At 39.9% G+C, this 21,766-nt stretch overlaps 1 protein-coding gene across 3 annotated transcripts; it reads right to left on the reverse strand.

The window, feature by feature from the left end:
• Positions 1 to 414: 414 nt before the first annotated feature.
• picalmb (phosphatidylinositol binding clathrin assembly protein b) lies at positions 415 to 17,440 on the reverse strand. 3 transcript variants are annotated; one of them, XM_070905282.1, is made up of 22 exons: positions 16,968 to 17,440; positions 11,425 to 11,567; positions 11,198 to 11,273; positions 10,970 to 11,072; positions 10,092 to 10,185; positions 9,782 to 9,893; positions 9,587 to 9,693; positions 9,433 to 9,474; positions 8,200 to 8,285; positions 7,796 to 7,919; positions 7,538 to 7,671; positions 6,955 to 7,055; positions 6,669 to 6,821; positions 6,173 to 6,256; positions 4,973 to 5,065; positions 4,663 to 4,776; positions 2,436 to 2,552; positions 2,286 to 2,316; positions 2,080 to 2,179; positions 1,843 to 1,902; positions 853 to 1,005; positions 415 to 507 (listed from the first exon to the last, which is right to left on the reverse strand). In XM_070905282.1, exons 1-22 carry the CDS (start codon positions 17,095 to 17,097, stop codon positions 415 to 417), a joined length of 2,250 nt encoding a protein of 749 aa, XP_070761383.1. In that variant the 5' UTR covers positions 17,098 to 17,440. The 3 variants fall into 3 exon arrangements, with proteins under 3 accessions (XP_070761383.1, XP_070761384.1, XP_070761385.1); XM_070905283.1 differs by lacking the exons at positions 6,173 to 6,256; positions 6,669 to 6,821 and adding an exon at positions 8,870 to 8,881 and having other exon boundaries at positions 901 to 1,005; XM_070905284.1 differs by lacking the exons at positions 4,973 to 5,065; positions 6,173 to 6,256; positions 6,669 to 6,821 and having other exon boundaries at positions 901 to 1,005; positions 1,843 to 1,926; positions 2,436 to 2,543.
• Between the last annotated feature and the right edge of the window lie 4,326 nt (positions 17,441 to 21,766).

A 21,766-nucleotide genomic window follows, 5' to 3' on the forward strand; every position in this document is an offset into this window, starting at 1 on the left:
TGAACTGCATGTGGCCGCGTGACACCCGAAAGCTTGACAGGAGTAGCAACAGAATCTTAAGGGGACAGAGCTTAGCGAACTGTCAATTAGTTAATTTCACCAATGGCAACAAGGTTCAGAGAAAGCAGGTTTGAGCAATATGTGATGACAGTGGAAGAACAAAGGATCAGAATGAGTCTGGCTATGTCAAAGACGCGATAAATCTGTCAAAACAAGCAAGACATCCAAGGAACAAAAGGTCATGATAAAACAATAAATGAGAAAAGTACATGTAGCATTTAATCAGAAGGAGAAGACATCAAGTATGTAAGGATAAAAAAATAAATAAATAAATAAATAAAAAGGGTATTACAGTATTATTGGGCATGCAGGAGCACCCGCAAGCAAAGAGCATGCTGTACCTAAAGAGATGCTCTACAAGAAATCCTTGAGAGAGAGGTGTGCAAACGGGTCCTGTCCAGGGGCTCGGAGAGGACTCTGGCTGGAAGGACTAGAGGCTGCGGAGGGCTATTTCAGGAAGAAATACAGGAAGTAGGAGGACCAGAGGAGAAGTCAGAGAGTCAGTACAGAGACTGAAGGAGGGATGAGATTAGTTTGGAGAAGCTGTGATGTATGAAAGAAGGGTTAATAAAAAGGAGTTGTTGGGGGAAAAACAGGGAGTCAAAACAAGGGAGATGATTCACAGTTTTGTCCCTTTCAAGAGAGTGAAGGGTCCATTGTTAAAACTGTCATCATCTTCAGCCGTATTCACACCGACAACAAAGCTTACACAGTGACTAAACATGGTACACGTCACAGCACAATGGACACACCTATTTACTCAACCTGATAACTGTGTAAATAGATACTGACTTCATTGTGCATCAGCTCGGTGGAGTTGTCAGACTGCAGTGCACCCACCTGAGCACTAGACACAGAGCCGAAGGGGTTGGGTGGCCTCATCACTGGCTGGGAGTACATCATGGTGGGTGGATTCATCATCCCCATAGAGCCCATTTGTGGAGGCTGTAGCATGTTGCACAGAGAGGAGAGTACGTGTATTTCAGTCATTTGCTTTACAAATATAAAGGCCACTATGTGTAGAATTCCTATGTGACTAGGGTTGCAACCAAAAACAATTTTCATTATTGGTTAATCTGCTGATTATTTTTTGATTTATTGATCAATTAATTGGTGTGTAAGACACCAGAAAATAGTGATTCCTCAAGATAACATATCTAAATTGCTCGTTTTGCTGCATGAACATTCAAAAAACGAAATATATTCAATGTATAATAGACTAAGAGACACAGTTGAGAAGCAGCAAAATTTGGCATTTAAAATGGTTGCAGATTCTTTTTCTGTTTCAGCTTTATCTGTTATTCTTTTAATTTTTAAACATCCACTGGAGGGCACCCAACTCAAAAATGTTCAAATTATACACATACTGGCTTTTATTCTACACAATTTACACAGCATAGGCGACTATTAGACGTTACACACAAGTCAATATGAAGACTGATCACATATGCATCTCAAGACCACAAGCTCAATGACTTTAAACAAAAACTATTGAGAATTCTCCACCCTTCAGTTCATTTATAAAACTTGAGAGAATATTCATAACGGCAAAACAACAGCTCACTTGACCCAGTTTAGGTGCATTTAATTAATTCTCTAAATAATTAGGAGCAGGTTGAAGACAAAAAGGAATTTACCTGACATGAACTGTTCCAGCAACATTCACACTTTAATATCTGATTCACTGTTTTACTTCAAAAAAAGGACCAAACAGAAGCTACACAGCCTGTTCTAAAATGCTACTAGATCTGTGCATACTGTATATACTGCCATAATACTGACCATGCCATATCCCATCATGCCTGTGGGTGTGGTGGCAGGGAAGGCCATGATTGACGGTGGCTGAAGAGACACAAACAGGCCAGTTAATAGTTCGTCACAAATTACTACTAATAATAATAATAATAATAATATGTACAAAGAAGCAGAGCACTGCTTATTATTTGGCAGTAAAATACGACAGGAATACAGCAGAAGCAGAAATCATGAGCACTACAGTGAAAAGTCTGTGTGTGTCACCATGGAAACGGGGTTCCAGGTCGTGGTCGGCGCCGCTTTGGGCTGCCAGTTGGTGCCGCCGGTCATCCTCTTCTCCCCTGGCTGGCTCCAGTGGATGTCACTGTGGATTAAGACAGTTGATGTTAGCACCAGCTTGTAACTGCCCTGAGAGCACAAAGCTGTTTCTGTACAGCGGAGTGGGCGTAAAGCGCTGATCCATCACTTACTTCTTCATCGTGCCGTTCCCAATGCCGAGGTCTAAAAAGGAAAATTCATGGGGCAAGCGTTAGATGTCTATCCCCAAATATTTTGTCAGTTTGTGCATAAATGAACACGTGCTTTAATTAGTGCGGCTGAAAGCAAAGCATAATACTCACTGCCGACAAGGTTGGCCAGGGAGGAGTCAAGGTCATCTGACACCAGCTTCTCTGGCTGCTGACCGGACGGCTGGTTTGAGCCGGCGAGAGTCGGTTTCAGGATGCTCCCTGTAATATCTGACAGGGCATACAGAGAGATAATAAACCTATTTGTACTTACAGGTTTACAAATATTTACTTTTAAGAAGCATTGTGTATTTTGTCACTGTAGTTTTACAACGACAACGATGGAAAGAAATCCAGGACTTAATTGTTCAATCTTCTAAAATATTGTCAATAAACCAGACCAAACCAAAAAAGATTTTTAAAAATCAGTATTATTTTTCGCCTTCATTCGATAACTGACAGTAAAGAGATGACAGGAAATGAAACAAAGGTTGGCGCAGGTCAGTGCTCAGTCTTCTGCAGCGATAAGAGCCATTACAGCAAAAATAAATAACCTTTTTGTGTTGGCATGGTTGAGCAATATCACTATTATATTACATTCATTTGGCTTTTGTCCAAATCTTACAATAAGTACATTCAAACTGAACAGGAGGTACAACTCCCCCACATGAACAACAAGCATGTTCAGAGAGCTACTTTGCAAGCATTCAGGGTTTATTTTATTTTATTTTTTAAAGAAATGAGATGTAAGTGCTACCATGGGTGTAGTCTTAAAGGTGGGTCTGCTGCTGCTATATCAGCAATATTTTAAGATTTATGATTCAATAATACCCTAAATTATACACTAATTTTATTTCGAGTAGAGCCCGACCAATTTATATTGGCCAATTTTTTCCTATCAAAAACGGAAACGTTGAAATACGTTTATATCAGAGGTGCTGTTCATCTGTTGACTCGGCAGCAGCGAACCATGACTCAATGACCGTTATACATTAACAGAGAAATATTGATAAAGATTACATGTTTTGATCAGCAGGAAAAACACATTTCTGATTAAAGTTCAAACCATTAGCTTAATAGACTAGAAGTGGTATAGTAGAGAGGACATCAGACGTTTTGCCAGTGACTTCACTTATTATAAAGTTTTTTTTTTTTTAAATACCTAAATAGAAAGATACATTTATCATTAGTGAAGATTGAGGTATTTAGAATAGAACATATAATGCAAACTAGTTTGGTTCCAGCTCAAATATATAATTCAGCTAATGTCTCACACTTATTACACACTTTATTTATATATTTTTCTTTGGCTGAAGGTGGAAAAAGCAAGGTGTGGGACCACTTTACCAAGGGCTTGTGAAAAAGTCTTCTGTTTATTCAATTGTTCATTCATACTTTTATATAGGCTTGCCCTACACAGCACATTATGACATTCTTTGCAGCAAAATAGCCTTTTTTTTTTTAATCATTATTCATTTCCAGCATAAACCTGCCTCTGTTGGATTGGCTTGTTTGCTTGTCCTACATAGTTGCCTTGTGTTATTTGTTTTTATATAGGCAGCATTTTATGTATATTTGATCCTTTTGTTTTAATTAAAGTTTAATATTGTTCTATTTGTGTTTTTATTTATCAAAGTTTAGTGTTTCAGTGCACTTATGTCCTTTCTGACAATCAAGTTTAATGTTGAACTGAAAACCACCTGCTTCCATTACATATCCTTGTAGTGTTTGCTAACCACATTCGAGAGATCATTGCAAAAAAAATATGTCTTCATGGATATATAGAATAATAATAATAGTATATAGAATGCATATAAGAATATCGGCCCATATACCGTTATCTGAATTTTTTTTACACCCTAATATTGGTATCGGCCCCCAAAATCCAGTATCGGTCGGGCTCTAGTTTCGAGATTTTTCTGCTACATAACAAAAAGTTTGAGGTCCATTTTCATAATGACATTCTGCTCTTTTGGCTGCTTGCAGATACTAACAAAGGTTTGGTAAAAATAGTGCAGAGAAGAAAACAGTCTCATATCATGATTTCCCTTGTATTTCTTCAATCGACTGTAGCATGTGGTGACCCATTGTGGTTTTTAACATAATGGGTTGCAAAATCAGTGGACCATATAAACAATGCCTTTCAGATAGTTCATCTTCCTTTTCTTTGGAACTTTTATGTTTGACTTGTTTTCGGCAACTTTTATTTGATTTATCTTTGTGCCAAACATGGACGAAGGCTTTATGATTCATCACCCGCAAACTACAATTAAGCACGTCTAGCTTACCAAAACACAAAGCTATTGCATGTTCACTTATGTGTCAAATGCAAAACCCTCACCATCAGAGTTGAGGCTGTTGCTGCCTGCGGCTTTGGCTCCAAAAACTGACTCAAAGTCCACTTGGAGCCCCCCCCCTGCTGACTGCTGTGGAGGGGCCTGTGGCGTTGAGTATCCTTCACAAGAGATGAGAAAGAAGACAGTTGCATGAAGTGAAATTACTCTGAAAACTGACTTTTGGTTTCACTGGCCCATGTAAGTACAGCGTCCACTTATGAATCGCTGGTAACTTGAAGCTGAAAACCACAGTTTTCTCTACAGAATAGAAAACTAGCATCTACTGCTGGATGTGCTGGAGAGAGCCTTCAGTACCTCTGAATAGACCTGCTACAGTAGAGGGCTCAGTGGGGTAGGGAGCCTGGTGTGGGAGGTGCTGGGCAATGGACACTGGACCACAGAAGGAGTCTGACACGCCACAGGAAGCAGGAAGACAAAGAAAAGAGAGAGAGACAGGAAGAAAGAGAGCAAAAGGAAAAAGGCATTTCAAGGCCAGGCCAGAGAGACAGGTGGGAAATGACAGCAATACAGGCAGGAAGAAGACAGCTAACATGTTTAACAATTTTGTAGTTGTTAAATTCTGGGTGTTTTAAGTAAAGTTAAAGAGTTGAAGGAGGATAAAAATAGTGCAGAACAGTATTGTAGCAACCAAGAGGGAGGGATTAAAGGAATGGTTTGACATTTTGGGGAATATTCTTATTAGCTTTCTTGCCCGAGAGTTGAGATGAGAAGATCAGTACCACAGTCATATCTGTACGCTCAACATGGAGCTACAGCAAGCAGCCGATTAGCTTAGCTTAGCTTAACATTAAGACTGGAAACATCAGTCTCTAAAGCTCGGTAATTAACATGTTATATCTTGTTTGTTTAATCTTTAAAAAACAACACTTTGCAGTGTTTCGGGAAGTTATGCAACCAGCAAAAACTGCTCCTTGCCAGGAGCAGTAATAGAGCCGGTTTTGATGTTTCCAGTCTTTATGCTAAGCTAAGCTAAGCGGCTGTTGGTTGTAGTCCAACTGAAATCACATTTACTATTCTTTTTGCTGTTTAATGTGCTGCAGCCGAGCAGCTAATGAGCTAACTAGCCTGTAAACTGAAGCCAGCGGTGCAGTTTTCTCTCCACTGAACGTTTGTTTGGCAGCTCGTTCAACAAGCTAAGATGCAAGACAGCTGATGTGGGTTGTTGTTCACAGTCTGAGGCTCTTGTGTAGCAGTAGGCACCGTCTTTAGAGAGAGAATGGTATTCCAACTAACTACTGCACAAATAGGGGGCGCGAACGATAAAATGAAAATTTCACACACATGATGGGGTTATGCTATCAATCTTCTCATCTAACTCTAGGCAAGAAAGCAAATAAGTATACTTCCCAAAATGTCAAACTTTTCCTTTAATATTACTTTATGTCCACATTTCTACCATAAATATCAAAATAAGAGCCCTGGGGGTATTTCATGGGGTCCTATGTTTGCCAGGGCTCAGGAAACATAGGCTGAGATGGTGCGCCATCATAGTACCTGAGATGGAGTGTTCTATCCGCACTGTGCGTTTGTAATTGGTTGAAACGGATGAGTTTGTGTCAATAAAGGGATTGTAACGATCTGGAGAATCAAAAATAGTGTTGGTAAACAGGTTTCAACTTAAAGCTCTACGGCAGGTTTTATAACAATGCAACACCAAACTGATCACTAAAGAGAGGATGAAAAGTAACTGTAAAGCAAAACGGGTGTATGGCCTCTATAGTGGGACATGGAAGGTCCTGGTTAATACATAAGAGGAATTAAGAGGTGTTCTCATTAAAAAAACAACATAAATTGAGCTTGGTATGAACTACAATGAGGTGCATTGTACAGACAGACAAAAGAGGATCATTTCGACATTTGCACAGGCAGATAATTGACGATCAAACTACAGCAGCACAGTTAACATGCAAGCTGGTCATGCTTATAAGTGACTACAGAGAAATGAACAAGAGCGACAAGACTTTTGAGGAGAAACAAAATGAGTCGTTACCACCAAACATTTCATGACCAGATGTCCTAGAGGAAAAGCTAACACCGTCTGAAGACACGACAGGCAAGTGAGAGGCATCGACAACGAGTTTTGAGAGGAAAGGGTTAAGGTTTGGCATGGAATCATCTCCAGCTTCAGCAGAGGTGAAAGGATCTATGCAGGCAGAGGAAAGACAGAGACAGAAAAGAGTGGAGAGGAAGAGTCAGACAACAACAAGAGAAGGAGAGCATGCAGAACAGGTCACCAAAGTCCAGAAACACAGATGTTGGAAGAGGCAGCTCTTTACCAGCCCACGCTGTTGCCACTGGAAGCCCTGTTGAACCAGACTGCATGGAGGACTGGAAAGTTGACTGCAGGTCAAAAAGGTCGCTTTCCATCTTCACTGCACTGCAGACAGAAAAAAAATATGCATACATTTTTTTTAACCACTTTCCAAGCACCACTTTTTTGTACCCAAAATAAAATGACTCTTTTCTCTCGTCTCTTCTGAAAAGCAACTCAAGACTGTTTTAGTCTCAATAATGAAACAATTTTTACAGAGACACAAACATGGTGAAAATGCAGGGAGTTTTTGTTTTTACCGTTGTGTTTTGCATGCTCTCCTCTTACAAAACAAGTACTTATGTAGACTTATTTTTTGTAATCTTAAAATAAAATAATAGAGACACAGAGCTTTGTGCTTTCCAACAGAGTGCAGTTTGTCAAGGTTGTTTCCCCTGCCAAAAAAAAATCTTTTAAAGCAGGTGGAAAAAAGGGGATGGATGTTAAGGGACTAATGTATTACAACATGGGTATAAAATTATTAAAAATGATATTGAAAAACATATTTCAAAACTAAAGAGAGGATATACTGGACATCTAAAGAGTACCCATTAGAGCAGCTGGGTGTAGAGAAGAGGTCGATGGCTGGTGCTGTGCTGATAGTGCCCCCGGTGGTGGAGATCGGCGATGTATCAGTGGTGGCGAAGGAGGGCTTCTTGGAAAGCTCTTTGAGCCTCTGTTCCTGAGTGAGTGCGAAAGTTTATTCCCACAACAACAACAACAACAACAACAGTGACACTACAAAGATGTTTGTTCAATGCATGTTACGTGTTTTGTTTTGTTTTTTTAAAAACAGCAAAGCCCACCTTCAGAGCTTTGAGTCGAGCCTGTTCCTCTTCGAGAGCTGCCTGCTTCTCCCGCTCATCCACTTTGGTGAAGGACATCCCCGTGCTGGCCAGCGATGAGACTGCGTTTGACAGAGTGCTAGCCCTGTAGGAAACACAAATTCACAATAGACTGATTGATTTCTTATCTTTTCTATTGGTTTTATAATATTTTCATCATTTCCATCTCTGGTGTGCACTAGTTTCAAATTGTTTCACTGTTTATATTTGTACTGTCATATTATCAGCGTGTCAGTCGCCTGTAAAGCACTTTGGATTGCACTGACGTGTAGGAAAGATGCTATTCAAATTAAGTAAAGGCAGTGTTGCAGATTCAAGGACAAGATGAGAGGAATTCAGAAATAGTGATGGGAGGATTAACGTACCTGCTGGCTGCAGTGGAGTCTTTGACCTTCTTGCCCTCTAAAGAGGCCAAGTGCTGCTCCAGAGCTTCCAGAAGGCTACTGGGAGCCTGTCGTGATGAGAAAACACACAGTCAGCACGTTCCTGAGGCACAGAAAAAGTTGTCTCTATGGATACCAAGACCATTAGGACAGTGGTGGGCAACCAAGATAGAGCAGAAAACACTATACACCATGAAATACACCACACCATTAAAACCAATGTGTAGACAGCCAATTTATGTCATTGATTAGGAGGTTAAATTTGGCTCCACAAAGGTAAACTATCAACTCGGCTATTAGTTACCCGCCACTGATCAATGACTGCATTCCAGCCAAAAAGCTACTTTGGATGAGAGTAACGTGTGTGGGATGACGTACTGCACCACGGCGCTTTCAACAACCTGGCCGTTGTTGAAGTGGCCGTGTCTAAGCACAACGAGGGGGGGGGCAGCCATTTTACAGTAGATGAGCTACACTGGTTTTACACCTCAACAACGTGACCAAAGTGAACAGAAATTTACCACAGCGAGTGTTTTTTCCTTCAACTGTTTTTCACCACGATGTAGGAGACAGAGTCAGAGCAGAGGCATGCAAAGAGACAACACTGAAGCAAGTCACGGACATAGAAGAAGAGTGAAATGATAGTACTTACACAAACTGTGAACTGAAGTGGAAAGATAAGGGGAAAATACAGAATATAAAGGTGGTGACAGTCAGAGGGGAATGCATTTTAGCTGCAGTTCTCCGGGATGAAATATTTATGTAAAATTGGTCCCCATAGCACAGCACAACAGTGTGTGCAGTTCATTTTTAATTAGGAAACATCCAACTGTCACTGTGCACATTTACCGAGTGGGTTGCAATTACAGTGATTACTTTAAAAACACTTAGTGTGGGCAACACCTTTATTTACTGTAGAAAGAAGGAGAAGAAGTAGGGAAGGGTAAGAAGAAAAGGAGAAGAAGCAGAAGAAGAACAAGAAACAGGAGAAGAAGAAGAAGAGACCACCTCCTCTGGCAAACATGCGCTCGAGAAGGAAATCATGCAGTGTCTTATTTTAAAGAACATTTGTGTTGGGTGTACTCTAATAGGACAAAGACAACGCTAATGAAAAAAAGAGCAGTTAGAGCTGGAAATAAGAGAAAGCAAGGCAAGACTTCCTATCAAGAGTGGGAAACCTGTGTTTCCAGATTGTTTTGAAGGGTCGGTGCTCACCTGTGAAAGGTCTGGAATGTCCCCTCGATCAATGCCCACCTGCTGTTAGACGAGAGAGGAAACCAAAGTTACAATCGAGTCACTGCAGCATTAAGACACACAGTTCACTGACCAACTGAAGGATTTCACTCATGACAGCAGGTGTATCATTTACCTCTGCTACTTTGAGGAACTCTGATATCCGGGTCATTCGGGTGAGAAACTTCTTGTAAATGTCCAAACCTTCTTTACACTGAGTCTTCTTCATGTCAAAGTATTTCTCTGTTTGGTGAAAAAAAGAAAAATTGGAATAACCAACCACAAAATATTGGGACAAAATCAACAGAGGACAAAGAGAAGGTGGTCTCACCAAGCAGGTTGATGATGCCTTCATTATAAGCAGCAAAGAGCCTGATGGAGTCTTTGAAGAGGAGCATGAAGGCTGCGTTGATGACTCCATTAGTCAGCTCGTTGGCATTGACCTGAGGGAAAGCAATCAGCCAGGACATTCATCTTACAGCTTCTTCACAGCGGTTTGTTGGCATAGAAAAACAACGCCTGTATATGTGAACTGAGACAACGCATCTCTCTCTGTCTGCAGCTGCAATCTGCACCCTCCAGACGAGCAGCTTCTTACTACATGAGCTGCAGAGCTGCGGGAGGCTTCACCTCAAACTCACATTGAAATCGAGGAGGGCATCCATCTGGTTCTGAATAATGGGGATCGTCTTGAGCAGCTTTTCTGTATTCATGGTCCTCATCACGCCGTCCACTCTGTGTGGACACGTGGAGAGGCGGAGCAGGAGGGAGGGAAGATGGAGGGAAGACAGAGGGAGGGAGAGATGGATGAGTAAGCAGTGTGGCTCCTAAAACACGATAACCGACTCCTTTTTTAACAACTAACAATTATTTTCACCACCAATTAATCGTTTAGTCTGTCAAATGTCAGAAAATAGTGAAAAATGGTGGCTATAATTTCCCCACAGAGCAAGGTGACGTCTTCAAATGTTGACCAACAGTCGAAACCAACCAAAGATACTCAGTTTATGATCATGTATGACAAAGAAAAGCAGCAAATCCTCACATTTGAGAAGCTGGAACCAAAGAAATATGACAATATGACATATGTCAATTAATTATTTGTTGATCGACTAATCAGTTGGTCAAATAATTTTGGAAGCTCTAATTGATTGGCTGATTTTCTTTTGAATTCAAATCCCTTAAATTGCAACTGGATGTTTGAAATCATAGGTTTGTTTCATGAATATTCTGAAAATAAAAAAGAGTAAAATAAGACAAGTAGGACTGAAAAAATTTGTCCATCAACAGAAAATTGTCAACAATTTTGATAACCAAATAATCAAGTCATTTTTCAAGGGGAATTGTGATGTGATATAATATGCGAATTTCTGACATTTTTCAGACTGACAACAATTAGTTGATGAACTACTGCTCAAGATATTCATCAATAATAAACTCAATAATTTGTTGCAGCATTCACATATATGAAAAAGGAAAAAGATGTTTTAATATTGTTATTGTTATAATAAATTCTTACCCGCGTTTAACTTTTGTGAAGTCAAAGGCAACCTGTCTGTATGAAACAGCTTTCTCGTTCAGGTATCGACTATACCTCCTGATAAATGTGGACATGTCGTACCCTGGAACGTAAAACGGCAGTACTTTTAAAAATAATATATATATATATATTTTTTTTTTTTTTTTTTAAATGGTGCATAAATTCAGAACGACTTAGAACTGAAATCAGCCACAATCAAATCGTTACCTTGTAACCCACTTTTGTCCAAAAAATTACTGAGGTTGAATAGTGTATTCCTTGAAGCCAAGTACTGGACAAAACGCTGTGGGAGGAGGATAAATGGTTAAACACAACAACAAACAATATTAATTAGTAATACATTAATGCTCAAATAATCTGCTGTGATGTTATTAAATAATATGTCCAGTTTACTGTTAGAGGATCATCTAAACACATCGTCTGAAGCGCCTCACCTCGTTGCCATAGACCATGAGGTGGTGTGTGGTGATAAGTGACTTAAACACAACCACCCAGCTGGTGTTGGTGGTCCTCTCGAACAGCGAGTCGGCCAGTTGAGGAATGTTCACGTTCATCTCGTTGGTGCAGTGGATCAAATCTGAAACACAAAAAAAAAGAGAAGAAGTTCATAAGATAATAAATATTATCAGCTACAGTATGTGGTGATGCGTGATTGTTCGAGGCTGCAAAACAACTCAACAAGTTGAGTGGCTCCTCACCAATCAACCATATTTTAGTCCTTAAATTTGTTAAATGTCAAGGCTGCAAAAACACCACACATGCAAGGATGCTGCTATATACAGAGCTGAAACGCTTAGCAGATCAAGAGAATATTAATCTGCAGCTATTTTGATAATAGCTCATTTCTTTAAGCCAAAATGTTTCCAGCCTCCTAATGTCAGTACTTGCTGAATCTCTTTGTCTTCTATGATGGTAAAATGAATATTTTGGGGTTTTCAGACTGAAATCATAATTTTTTGTCATTATCAAAACAACTATTTGAGAAATCTCAGACACTATTTTATGTCATTTAAAAGACCAAATGATTAATTGGCCAATCCAGAAAATAGTCAGAAGATGAATCTGTAATGGAAATAATCGTTGCAGCCTAAAATATAGATTGTTTATTATTTGGTTGTTGGTTATCATGCCGTGATATGTTGCAGCTTGAATGCTGCATCTTCCTGTTGTTTAAGGCTCAACTGAAGTTTAATAACAAAATGCCCAATGTCTGACTGTCCATGCTAACGCTAAACTTTGACTACCTCACCCACCTAGTTCACATCAAATATTGCATGAAACACAAACAACCACAGCCAAAATCTCATCGCACAACAGATAGTGAAGTGTTGATTTAATTGTAATAATATCACAACATCATCTATATCCTGCCTTGAGGTCTGCTGGTTTCTCATGTGTTGATAAACATTTCTACTTTATTCAGAAAGCAGTTTTCATCTGTAAAGATACATTTACTCATAGATAACCCTGTGTACTGTGAGTTAATTGTCAAACAGGCCTCACACTGAGCTGCTGAGCAGACAAACACCTGCTGCCTTACTATTAAAAAGTGAACAGTGACCACAGATGCTCAAACTAATTTATGGACGTCTGAGCCAAAAGCAGTCTCTGATGTGACTCATGCTTCTGTCCTCCACAACAGGGTTACATATGCGCAGTTTGTTCAATTTAGTAACCTGTAAGCTGCATCAACAAATCCCAAAAGTTGCAACATAGACTGCTTCTCATCACTATATTAAAGTAGATATTCTTCTAAGAGGCGTTTAGTCAAGACAAGACTGAACATTTTCTCTATGCGCCACTAAAGTGGCTTCACCGGTCTGGCAGTTCTACCAGGTGTCTGAAAAAGGAAAACATTTGCAATTTGCAAGGAAATCCTTCGTGGAGGAATGCAACCAAAAGATTTCAACACCACAAACCTCATCAGAGATTTCAAGGTTGGTCACGTCAAGGAATATGACGAGCTTTCAAAGCTAGCTAGCACTGAGGCAGAGAGAGAGAGTGGAATGTGTTGCACATCTGCAAACAAACAGCTGTCAATTCATGATACTTTCTCATCTCTTAGTTTTAACACTTAATATACAATGTTGTTAAGAATCGTTAAATTAATAAAAAATGCTACATGATAAATACAAGGCTTCAAATAGACCTCTTGATCAGTATCGGCCAATACTGCTTCCAGCAATCAACCCCAAAAATCCAGATGGGAGGACGCTTACTTTTCTCTATTTTACACCATTGTTAAACTAAATATCTTTGTGTTTTGAACTGTCAGTATAAAAACAAGTATTTAAAACAAACGTATCTATCAATTTAACAGATTTATCTCCCTACAATTTGGCCTGGTGCTATAGTTATAATATTGAAATTATTCTATTCAAAATACTCTAACACACTGAGTAAAATGGGGCAACAGCACGTTAAAGTGGAGTGTTTTCTACATAAAATGTGAGTTAATTAACAGTAGATCATCATCTCGTAGTGCCAATGCAGTCAGGGATCACTGCAGCAGAAGTAGAAACTGATATTGTTCATTTTAATTGTTAATGGCAATAAAGCCTCGTTGCAACAGACCAACATAAAGTGCAGGGCATTAAGATGTTAACCATATGTCTTCTGTCCCACTTCCCCTGCTCATATGTTCATCCATGTGCTGATTGAACGATGTTGAGCCCCTCAGTGCTAATGACCCTGCCATTCACAGCAGTGATCAGACTGACGGGGTAATTGGGCCTCCCTTTCTGTCCTATATTTGACTTTTGAAAAGGCGGGGGGACTTTAAGTAGGACAGGATAACCTTCCAGAAAAGCAGCAGCAGCAGCAGCAGCAGCAGTTAGCATGGGTGGCTGAACTGCCCAGAGAAGATGACGAAGAAGAGGAGGAGGAGGAGGAGGAGGAATATGGGGGAGGAGGATACACTGACAGCACTGTCATGTTACAATCAGCCTGCTAAATATTCACAGTGGTTGACTTGAATGATTTCTAGTGTAATTAATTCATGGGACACAAATGTATTCATGTATCAGTCATGATGGAGCATGATGTTGCTAAATACTGTGTTGCAAAATGTAGTTAAATAAAAAAAACACAGTTAAGGTTATATGGTGGGAAAAAATATAAACCACAAGTAATTAATTCAGGATACATATGTTAAAATCTGTTCTGAAAAATATGCTTTTTTTATTTATTAGAATATTTATAATTTGCTTGTTTAATTGTCGATTTAGAGATTATTTTGTGAAATAACATACTGGAGTAAGATCATAGTGTCATAATAAACTCTACGTTGATATAATAGTATCATACTAATACTGATTATGTGTTGCGCTGGGTATCAAACCTCAGTACTGTTGTGGTACTGACCAACGTGTTTGCAGCACTGATTTTTTTTTATTAAAACGGTCAAGAATCAAAAAGCTGTCATGAGATGTCAGATTCATAGTTTTTGACACTGATCAACAGGTGGCAGTAAAGCACCAAGATATGCAGCAATGAGCCAGCAAAAGCAGAGAAGAAGACAGCAAGCTAGTAAACATGGATGTAAACAATGCAGAATTTATAATACTAAAAAAAAGTCATCTTTGCAAATGTTTTAAGAGGAATTAAATATATTTATCACATTTGTTAGAGCTCAATGATGCACACAGTGCATTTTGTTAACACTGAATGTAAACATAAGTTTTGTTTATTAACAAGAAAACTCCACAGGCCATCTTTAATCTTTCACTCAAAAAGTTTTGCATTTCCATCAAACTTGTCCCAATTTTAGAAAAACATTTAAGTTAAATTCTTGTAGGACTGCTTGTATTTAAATGGCTTTTCACAATGGAGACATTTTGGCTTCCTTTCTTAAATAAACGGTTTGTAGAAAAATGTGCTTATATGTTTCTCAAAGTAAGAAAGAGAGTAAAGAGCAAATATTGTTTTGGTATTAAAGTATTTTTTTAAGCAAAATTCCAAACATTTGCTTGTTGCAGCTTCTCAAATCTGAGGGTTTGTTGCTTTTCTTTGTCGTATGTGACAGTAAACTAAACATCTTTACATTTTGGACAAAAAGTATTTTGAAGACATCACCGTCAGACGTTAACATGCATTTTTCACCATTTTCTAAAACCAAATAATGAATCAATTGATCGAGAAAGTATTACATTTCAGTGCTGACTGAAATATCGATAAAGGATTTTTAAGGCTGATACCGATACCGACATTCGAGTTGTTTTTTGTTTTGTTTTTTTAAATCAAATAATATATCAGTCTATATTAATTTTCCTGATTTAAAATCAAGATTTTGCCAAGTTTAGAAAAAGTTATTGTACAACTTCTTGCGTTTAGACAAAATATAGCTAACATTTGACAAGTTTGGCTTCTATGGTTAAAAGAAAAAAGAAAAAGTAAAAACAAGTTTATATTTCTCGCAGTAAGGTAATAAAAAAAAAGGACGGAAACTCATGTATCTTATGAGCACTATCAAAACATTTCAAGCCATATCCAGCCATAATTGTACATTCCTTTATTTCCAACACTTCACAGTATTGTCATCTCTCCACTGTCAACTTTCTACTAAAGACATAAAATGGCCATAAATAATACTTATACAATATATTGAGGAGATACACAAATATGATTGCTTCTATTCTGTCAGAAGGGGACGTGAGAAAACGACATTAACAAACATTAAGCTGACAAAGAATCCATCTGAACCTATAAAACAAACTCTCCTCCTCCTGGCTGTCATCGTCCAGCCTCCTTTATGTTTCAACATAAAACGAGGGGACACCGAGTTATTATCTACGCACATATAAGCCCTCTCTGTTCTGCGTCAGTCACGTTGAGCCAACAGAGCGAGTCACTCTGCCAACTTTCACTCATCTCACCTCAGGGGAGTCGCCTGAGCAACACAACAGGTGTGGAACCTGCAACTTGAACCGAAATACTGCCAAGAAACCATTAATGCCGGTTATGAAATCACTTCACTCCACAGACCAGTATAAGGAGTCTGGAGTCTGAAGACGCAGCATGTACCCTTTTTCCTGGGCTGTTTCTGAACTCCTATGATGATGCAGGGCCTTCATAACACCACTTTCATTGGTGCCATCATGCATTTGCAAGTGCAGATCGATATGCAGAAAACCTACCACTGCATCCCTAAGTACAGACAGCGGACAGTGACTCCTCCTGACTATGAGTGCATCACACGAGGATTTAAGCTCTTATTGCTTACGTCAGGGTACATACAGGAGTCTGACTGATGTCCTGAGTGAGGGAAGGAAACTCCTCCTTTGTGGCAGCTCCCAAACCTCAGCCACAAACTGAGGGATTTTAGTGTGAAGCACCATGACCTCCCCCCACCATGAGACACAGCAGGTGACTCCATCCTGTAGCCTGAGCTGAAGCAGACACTTGTCCTGCTGCAGGTGCACCAAGAAGGGAGATGAAACAAGCATTCCTGTAAATGTTAACTCAGGGCCTGTGAGGACAAGGGGGGGGGGGGGCACACTTGCTCACACTGATTTATAAAAAAGGTTTTCCTAGTTGAGATACTAGTCAAACAACTATGTCTCCTCATGTGCTGCTGTGTAGGCTAAACATTCAAGCTTTAAAATGAGTGAGTAAATACGAGCACAGACATGAGAGAGCGGACTGAACAAAGCTAGACGAGCTAGTTTGACAGCAAATTGTGACAAAAAGAAGCTGAAAAGAAAATGATTTGTAGGCACTAATAAAGCCTGCTACACCTTTAAAGCCCTCTTAATTATGTATATAGCAGTGTGTCAACAAGGCCTGGCCTCGATGTTAAAGCAATGTAATCTCCCATGACATGAACAAGCAGTAGCATTTAGCCTCTCCTGAGGCTTTGAGGCCTGGTGGCTCCTCCATCGCCATAACTCAGCCAGTTCAGCGGTGTTTCCGCCGAGAGGAGATTTAACTTGAACGCCGGTGTGCCGTTAGTTTAAAAGATAAATAAAAAGATACTCACAATCCAAATGTTTCTTTTTCGGGCCCATAACTTCGTGAGTGGTGGCCTTGCATACTGTTTTCGACACGGCGGATCCCGTTACACTGTGCTGGGCTGCAGTTATCCGGTCGGTAATGCTCTGCCCCGACATCTTCAGCTCACTCGAAATGCAAACAAACACGTTCAAAATGTGAAGCTTCCTCTGGGTTGAGCTTTTAAAAAAATAAAATAAAACCTCCACCTCCTCCGCAAACCTTGCCGGGACCCCCCCCTTTTCTTATCCCCACCTTGGTGGAAATAAAAATCAAAACCAGGCTATGGCAGACGCGGACCAGGGGAGGGCGGAATAAAGAGAGGCGCAATCTGACAACAACAACAACCAGAAAAGGGTTTAGATTGTTTCGTCTGCGTCCGGATTCATTCAGATCTCAGGGATGCCGTGATTGCGGGGTCCACTCGCTGACTCATCCGACCCGGGTCTCTGCCTCGCTCTCATCCCGATGTGGCACACCGGATCCCTGCGTCTCTCTTCTCCTGCCTGCCTCCGCCGCTCCGCCAGTCGTCGTCGTCGTGTCGCCGCTCCTCCTCCTCCTCCTCCTCCTCTTCCTCCTGCCGCTGCCGCCGCTGCTCGGCTTTAAAAAAGCGCTAGGAGAGAAAAAAGACCACAGAGGAAAAAGGGGGGAAATGGCGGGCCTGCTCTGCTCTGTACTCAACACACCGCCCTGCAGACCCTGAATCAGATCTTACGCCACTCACCTCCCTTAAGGCCCGCTGTGGTGCAGGTGTACACCAACTGACCGCAGTCCAGCTGAGGGGGCAAAAGAAAAATGCACAAATGCTCAATCACATGAGCGCCAGAGGCCTGGATGAGAGGATGAAGCCTGTATTGATTGAGGAGTGGACACAGTGAAGTCAGAGCAGGCTGCAACAGGCCTGAGAGGGAAGCGACGAGCCGCAAGACTTTGTACATGCTTTTATTCCCAGTTACCTCCACTGGGCGTTATTTTACTTTAAAGCATCACTTCACTGTAATAAAGAGTTGGGATCTTGTGTCTTTTTCAAAATGTATACAGGACATAAGAGACACATTGTGTCATTCTAAATTATGTCATTTTCACCATTTTCACCAACGACTTTAAAATGTCTGTAAAGCAGAAATCCGACATGTTTACAGCCTCCAGTCCTGCTGACACAAACTGGCAATTTGTTTCCACACATGAACAGTTCAATCAGTCAGATAGTGTCAGAAAACAATAACCTGAAACATCCACCTACACATTATAAATGATATATTTTATCGTATAAATACGCACTTTGTTTTTTAACATGTACATATCATCATCATCATCTTCATTGTCAATTATAAACCTAAGCACGCTGCACATCACATATTGTATATGTGTATATATGTGTGTGTGTGTGTGTGTGTACCACCCGCTTCATGTATAGAAAGTAATCTATTACATTAATCATTCAATATTTCCTTCAGCATTCTTCGCACACTTCATATTTTTGCTTACAGAAACAGTAGTTTAAGACACTGAAGACACTGTATGCTGTTGTTCATTGTTGTTATATATATATATATATATATATATATATATATATGTGCACAGACACTTGATTTGTTCAAAAGAATTCAGTTGAAGAACTCTGATTTGTTTTGGTTGTGTGAAGGTGATGATTTGGCTGTTTAATGAGGAGAACAAAATGTATAGAAAATGTGTGGCAGCTAAGACAGAGAACACTGTATCCAACATAGCAACACTTTTCTGTCATGGAAATGTAATGAAATTTGAAATGTTCTCTTTTGAATTTGTAGAAATGTATTTTACACAGAAAACCAGCAAAAGTGATATAGTGGAAGGTGTAGACATGTAGAGACATATAACCTTTACTGTAATACAGTTTATGCAATCCATATTTTAAAATAAAAATTTAACCCGAGGTGGAGGAAGTAGTCTTTTTTAATTAAGTAAAAGTATAAACACCACACTGAAGAAATACTCTGTTACAAGTAAAAGTCTTGCATTCAAAGTTTTACTCAAGTAAAAATACACAAGCATTAGCATCAAAATATACTCAAAGTACCAAATGTAAAAGTGCTCATTATGCAGAATGGCTCATTTAGGAACAATGTACATTGTATTACTGGATTATAACTATTGTTGCATTCATGTGTAAGCATTACTTTAATGTTGCAGCTGGTAAAGATAGGGCTAATCCCTGTACACCAACAGCTGCACCTCCAGTCATCAGTTCGTCAAGCTCCTGAAGTTCGCGGATGACACCACCCTCATCGGACTCATCTCTGGTGAGGACGAGTCTGCCTACAGGTGGGAGATTGACCATCTGGTGACCTGGTGAAACAACAACAACCTGGAGCTTAACGCTTCAAAGACAGTGGAGATGGTTGTAGACTTTAGGAAGAGCGCAGCCCCACCCGCCCCCATCACCCTGTGTGACTCTCCAGTGGACACTGTGGAGTCCTTCTGTTTCCAGGGCTCCATCATCAGCCAGGACCTCCGGTGGGAGCTGAACATCAGCTCCCTCATCAAGAAAGCCCAACAGAGGATGTACTTCCTGAGGAAGCTGAGGAAGTTTAACCTGCCACAAACAATGCTGGTTCACTTCTACACTCATCATAGAGTCCATCCTCACCTCCTCCATCACTGTCTGGTACGCTGCTGCCTCCACCAAGGACAGACGCAGACTGCAGCGTATCATCCGCTCTGCAGAGAGGGTGATTGGCTGCAACCTCCCATCTCTTCAGGACCTGTACTCCTCCAGGACCCTGAGGAGAGCAGGGAAGATCACTGCCGACCCCTCCCACCCCGGACACCATCTGTTTGACCCCCCTCCCCTCTTCTGATTCTAATTCTAGCTGGTTATATTTTGTATTAATAATTAAGTACCTAGTAACTAAAGTTTTCAAATGAATGTAGTGGAGTAGAAGTATAAAGTAGCATAAAATGGAATTACTCAAGTACTAGTACCTCAAAATTGTACTCAAGTACAGTAAATGAGTAAATGTGCTTAGTTACTTTCCACCACTGCTGGAAACAGAGCAGAGAGTTGATCGGTGTGAGGCTGCAGCTGTAATGCAGTGTGACACAGTGAGCACTGGGGGGCAGCACAGTGCCACGATTGTCTCCAAACACAAAGCCTGTCGTGTTGCTCACTGACAGACTCTGAATCAGCCAAAACTGTCACACTTCATGTTTTTAATGACACTGACTCTCAAGTTCAGAATATACTGCTGTGACAGTGTACTGTAAATAATACATAATAAAATCAATAATCCTTTAAGATTTGAAATAAAACCATCCAGTCACTTACATTGGAGGTCTTATTCTTAAGCTTAAATATTAATTCAAAACAAATACAGTTTTACATCCTATACATTTTTCAGTGTATTTTTATAGACTTTATCTATTAGTTTAGTAACAATACATCAGATCTTGGCCTGATTTTTAGCTTCATTAATAGTAAAAACATAATGTGTTCATTTACATTTTCTTATTACAACATAAACAGAGAAATCTGCATTATTAGTTAATGTCTCTGTGTGTGCATGTGCATGAACTGTGTGAAAGACAGAAATAGCTACAGTTTCCTCTGAGTTATATCCTTGACAAGGTCAGGTTAAAAGAAAAGCAGAGCTCCTCACATGTTGTTCTCTTAATACAGGATTGGGTTTCATCCATAAACAAAAAGTCAGCCTGTTGTTTTCCTGTCTCACCTGGGAATATTTCACAGGTTTCCAGCCCAACAAAAGATGCAGACAGAGGCCTCTAGAAAAATCTTCTGACTTTGAAATGAAACTGGTTTATTTATTTTCACCTTGAGAAACAAGCTATTTTAATCATCTACATCAGTTGTGCATTATAAGTTAAATTATTATTATGTATTCCCATTTTTCTTCATATCTATGTGCACCACTTTAGTCTGTAATGCAAATATAATCTGTGGCAACAAATAAACAAATCTTTTTACCCAAGAACATTGTGAAATTGCCCTTCTGCTCAGTAAAAAAAGAGGTTCTGGCTTTTGGAAACATTACTCACTGAGGATTACATCGCCTCCATAGCCTTTGATGAGGGCTTCACTTTCCTGCCTGTGTTAAAACTGGAGCGTCAGATTACCACCGCACTCTCACGGGTTTTGTGATGCAGCCCAGATTGTGTGATTTAGATGTCTGTTTGTTGAGTCTGGATGTTTCAGGTTGATCAGATAGAGGTGGCTCTATCAGGCAGATCTAAGTGTGGCGGCTGGTCGTGAGCCATAAAAAGTCTCTAAGCACAACGACTGGCTGGAAACATTCACAAAGCTTGGGAGAGCTGCACTGACACTTGTGGTATTAATGGTGCATGATGAAGACAGTTTTCTTGCAACATAACAGCTGGTAGATGAGGTCCAACATAAGGTGAAATAAGTGAGCTTATCACGGATCTTGCTGTGATTTTAATGCCAAATTAACAGATGATGTGTGATTAAAATTACTTTGAATAAATCACCATGGTACACAAGACACTGAGTGTTTGTTTTTCACAGACCCACAAGTGTATGATTTCACCTTATATCTTAAAGAAAGTCATGTGACTGAAACACAAGCACAGAAGTAGAGCACATGGCTTTACATTGGATAAATAGGTCATTTGCTGGGTGGGATTTGTAAAATAAGCAGGATGGTAATGGGTTCAACATATGTATTCATTTCATGTTTATGTGGCCATCTGATCCTCTTTGCTCTGAATGGCACTTGTCTGCTTGTAAGCGTTTCATATTTGATTTCAGCCCTACCTCATCAGAGTAGCGAG

Source organism: Enoplosus armatus, chromosome 5, assembly GCF_043641665.1.
Source record: "Enoplosus armatus isolate fEnoArm2 chromosome 5, fEnoArm2.hap1, whole genome shotgun sequence".
NCBI lineage: Eukaryota > Metazoa > Chordata > Actinopteri > Centrarchiformes > Enoplosidae > Enoplosus > Enoplosus armatus.